At 42.4% G+C, this 4,401-nt stretch overlaps 1 protein-coding gene across 1 annotated transcript in view; it reads left to right on the forward strand.

Annotated features, from left to right (window-relative positions):
* The window catches only part of LOC106536612 (NACHT, LRR and PYD domains-containing protein 12), a 12,845-nt gene that overhangs the window by 3,953 nt on the left and 4,491 nt on the right, over positions 1-4,401 (forward strand). The window contains exons 2-4 of the mRNA XM_014033923.1: positions 152-325; positions 3,258-3,434; positions 3,606-3,779. Coding sequence (XP_013889377.1) covers positions 152-325; positions 3,258-3,434; positions 3,606-3,779 — 525 coding nt within the window. The remainder of the gene's footprint in view (positions 1-151; positions 326-3,257; positions 3,435-3,605; positions 3,780-4,401) is intronic.

The raw sequence follows: 4,401 nt of genomic DNA on the forward strand, positions 1-4,401 counted from the left end.
GACAGTGTTACTGGTAAATGGGTACCAGGATCAACAAAAAAAAGGCTGAAATGAAAATCAGAAGAGTCCAAATGTTTCTGTAAATCAGACATGTTGATTCTGAGTCTGGATCAGATCCTCTGACAGACCGTGTTTCCTCCTCCATCTGCAGAGCTGCTGATGCTAGACTCTCAGAGACTCGTTGTAAAGTTGTGTCCTCAGCTCTGAAGTCCAACCCCTCCACACTGACACATCTGGACCTGAGCTGGAACAAACTGTCTGACGATGGAGTGCAGCACCTGTGTTCTGGACTGGAGAGTCCAAACTGCAGACTGGAGGTTCTGAGGTCAGTTCACTGATTCCTTCATTTCAACAGTTCAGCTTGAAAATATCTGTTTTGAATTTTCTCTTTCTAAACATCTGAGAACATTTTTAGATCTAAAACTTATTTGCTGCTTGTTTAAACCTTTAAAAAACTTTTACTGGATTAATTATTAAACGTCATTTATTACCTGCTGTGTTTATTCAACCGTTCTCCTCCTATACAACTGAAGGCTTTTTGTTCAGAAAGTAACGTTTGAATATCTACATCTCTGAAGTCAGCCCACCACTTACCAATCTTATTCTGACAGATATTTTGCTAACATTTGGTGTGGTAGTAGCTGAGAGTGGTCCACAACCCAGACTCTGGGCTCTAAGAGATCAGCTGAGATCCTTCAGAACCTGGTTTACAAGGTTTGACCAAAACGCTCCAACTTTCTCATCAGAAGATGATCTTAGTGTCAAACTGTGGGATGAAAGGTGGTGGATGATATGCATTTCGGTTTTCTGCTCGGCCTTCAGAGGAGCAGGACGTGCTTTCGCTCTCTCTGCCCCCCCTTCCCTGCTTCGCTGCTTTTTGCTTCTTCAAGCTTTTTTCACCTTCCATCCGAAACTAAAGGAATTATGGATTTGGTCAACTGATCTCTGAATGCAACTGACACTAGTTTTTCCACACTTGGAACAAGGGGAATGTGGCTGTCTGGGTGGAACAGTTGCTGCTGGATTTGTATGATACCTGGGACTGGAATCTGATATGCCAGCACCACTTTCCGTCGAAGACATGGAAGATCTATATTTATTTATGATAACTGGATTCCTGCTGATCGGCGGAGGAGGGTTCCAGATTTATCGAAAAGTGAAAGCGACCCTGAAAGTGGATCGGGCCTTTGAAGAGCTGGCGGGCACACTTGAAGGATTCTGCCGGGCTGGAAGTACACAGACTCTCAGCTGGGGGAAATAATTYGCAAACTGGATGTGATTCTRACGAGGATCACAGCTTAGGAGTGAGCCTCCATTATGTAAGGATTACATCTGGGTGAGCTTYAGATGGTGAGAGGCGAGGAAGACCACAAATTTGGATGTTTTTTTCCCGCCACCTCAGAGTTGCAGTTAAGACACTTCAAAAGCAGCAAGAATTTCAAGGCTGCTTTGTTCCAAAACAATTGGATTATCTATCTGGCTCCCAGCAGCACAGCCTTGAGTGCAGTGTTTATCTCAACCTCCCCAGGATGGAATGTCAACAAAGAGCTGGATTCGCCCCCACCCCCATCACCTGTGTTGGACCCGGGCCTGAACCCAGTGACTGAGGAGGAGGAAACTCTGAACTCTAGCGAACTGAGCAGAGGCAATAACATCATGTGACTCTGGACTCTGGATGGACCGCCCCATTTTACCTTCCCTTTATGTGTTATCTGACCTAAGCCCCCCCTTGCACTCTCGCAGGTTGTTTAACTCAACTTTCGTTTTGTGTATTTCAAGCTGTTGTTAAAGGTAGCACAACTGTGTTTGCTGCATGACTGGTTTCACCTGTTCCCCCATGTTTGTCTTAAATGTCTTCTTGAATGGGTGTTTCTTAACTGCCACCCCCCTTCCCTGATTGTACAGCACCTTGTGAATATATTTCTGTGAAAGGCGCTTTATAAATACAACTTTACTTGCATTCCTTCAAGGAATGCTAGGCCTTGAATTGATTGTGTTTTTGTGTCTCTGACATCCAGTAAAACTAATTCTGTCCACTTCAATCATTTAGTTCAGATTTCAGTTTGAACATTCAGCTCACAGCTTTTATTCTTTATTCAGATTGGAGAACTGCTGATTATCAGAGATCAGCTGTTCTTCTCTGGGCTCAGCTCTGAAGTCCAACCCCTCCCATCTGACACAACTGGACCTGAGTTGTAACTATAACCTGTGTGCCTCTGGAGTGAAGGATCTGTGTGGTTTCCTGGAGAGTCCAAACTGTAGACTGGAGGTTCTGAGGTCAGTTCACTGCAGCTGTTGGAGGTTTTCTATGTTTGTCCAACTAAAATCATTCACTGATCCTTCAGGATTGATTCATTTAGAAATGTTTCCTTCATTTCAAAACTTAAACTTCAACTGTTGTTCAAGTTGAAATTTTGAAATGAGTGAGTGATTCAAAACACTTGTTTGGGCAAAACAAATCCAAGAATTCAGTATCCCTTGCCCAGATGTGCGTTACGAAGGCTCAGCTTGAATGAGCTACATGGGTTTGCCTTCCTATGGGCCCACCACCACAGGAGGAGCCATGAAGTCATGGGCAGAAGTCAAAGGTGGGGACCTTGGCTCTCTGACCCTGGCCTACCAATGCTGGCTCTTGGGACCTGGAACATGACCTGTCTGGTGAGGAAGGAGCCAAAGATTGTGAGAAGTAACGGCTAGATATAGTTGAGCTCACCTTGATGCACAGCATAGTTTCCGGTGGTTCCCCTCTTCAAGAAGGGGGACAAGAGAGAGTGTTCTAATTATAGAGGTTTCACTSTCCTTAGCCTCCCTGGTAAGGTCTGTTCAGTGCTGCTGGAGTGGAGTGTCTGAACACAGTTAATCTCACATTCAGGAGAAACAATGTGGGTTCTGTCCTGCCCGTGGAACACTAGACCAGCTCTTTACCCTCACTAGAGTCCTCAAGGGGCCATGGGAGTTTGCCCATCCAGTCTACATGTGTTTTGCTGACTTGGAAAAGGCATTCGACTGTGTTCCTCGAGGTACACTGGAAACTTTTTTTTTCAAAGAGAATCACAACATATTTACTTCTGAGGTCAACCCACAGCTAAGGAACTTTGTTCTTCATATAAATCTCTGTAACTCAGTGAATCTGACATATTTTGCTAACATTAGGTGTGGTAGTAGCTGAGAGTCATCCATGACCCAGACTCTGAGCTCTAACAGATCAGCTGAGATCCAGTTTGACTTTCAGCTCACATCTTTTATTCTTTATTTAGATTGGAGGGTTGCAATTTATCAGAGATCAGTTTTTCTTCTCTGGTCTCTGCACTGAAGTCCAACCCCTCCCATCTGAGAGAACTAGACCTGCGGAGGAACAGAAAACTGTGTGACTCTGGAGTGAAGGAACTCTGTGGTTTCCTGGAGAGTCCAAACTGTAGACTGGAGGTTCTGAGGTCAGTTCACTGCAGCTGTTGGAGGTTTTCTATGTTTGTCCAACTAAAAAACTTTTTGTGTCTCTGACATCTAGTAAAACTAATTCTGTCCACTTCTAAAACTGTCAGCCTCAGTCATTTAGTTCAGATTTCTGTTTGAACCTTCAGCTCACAGCTTTTATTTTCTTTTAGATTAAAATGGTCCAGTTTGTCAGAGATCAGCTGTTCTTCCCTGACCTCTGCTCTGAAGTCCAACCCCTCCCATCTGAAAGAAATGGACCTGATCTGGAACCACCAGTTTGACTCTGGACTCATTGAGCTCTGTGGTTTCCTGGAGAGTCCAAACTGTAGACTGGAGGTTCTGAGGTCAGTTCACTGCAGCTGTTGGAGGTTTTCTATGTTTGTCCAACAAAAGCATTTATTATGAACATTATTAATTTAGTCATTGAATCGTTTACATATATACATGTAGCTTTTAATTAAATTTAAAGCCTTTAACTCGTCACACAATACAATATTTCTGGATAAATTATACACATGGAATCATGAGGAGCACATGAGTGGATTAAAAGTTACTTAAAGAACAGAAAGCTGTTTGTAGAAGTTAATAATAGAGAATCTGCTGTACATAAAATTGGTTGTGGAGTACCACAAGGAACAGTCTTTGGACCTACTCTTTTGCTTATGTATATTAACAATATTACTATGATTTACTATTTTGATTTTTTTTTCAAACATCTAAAAATCTTTTGGAACAAAAACCTGTTGGCTGTTTGTTTTAAAGGCTGCAGCAGCTCAAAATAAACTATTTCTAAGTTTTTCTTTTAAATCTTTATGATTCCAACAAAAACTATACATCATGAATTTATTGTTTTGAAGGTGAACTCAAACATATTAGGATTTTTGTGTTAGAAATGTACAATTATTAGCATTTGGTGTGGTAGTAGCTGAGAGTCGTCAATGACACAGACTCTGAGCTCTAACAGAT

This window comes from Austrofundulus limnaeus, unplaced genomic scaffold, assembly GCF_001266775.1.
Source record: "Austrofundulus limnaeus strain Quisiro unplaced genomic scaffold, Austrofundulus_limnaeus-1.0 Scaffold1897, whole genome shotgun sequence".
Taxonomy (NCBI): domain Eukaryota; kingdom Metazoa; phylum Chordata; class Actinopteri; order Cyprinodontiformes; family Rivulidae; genus Austrofundulus; species Austrofundulus limnaeus.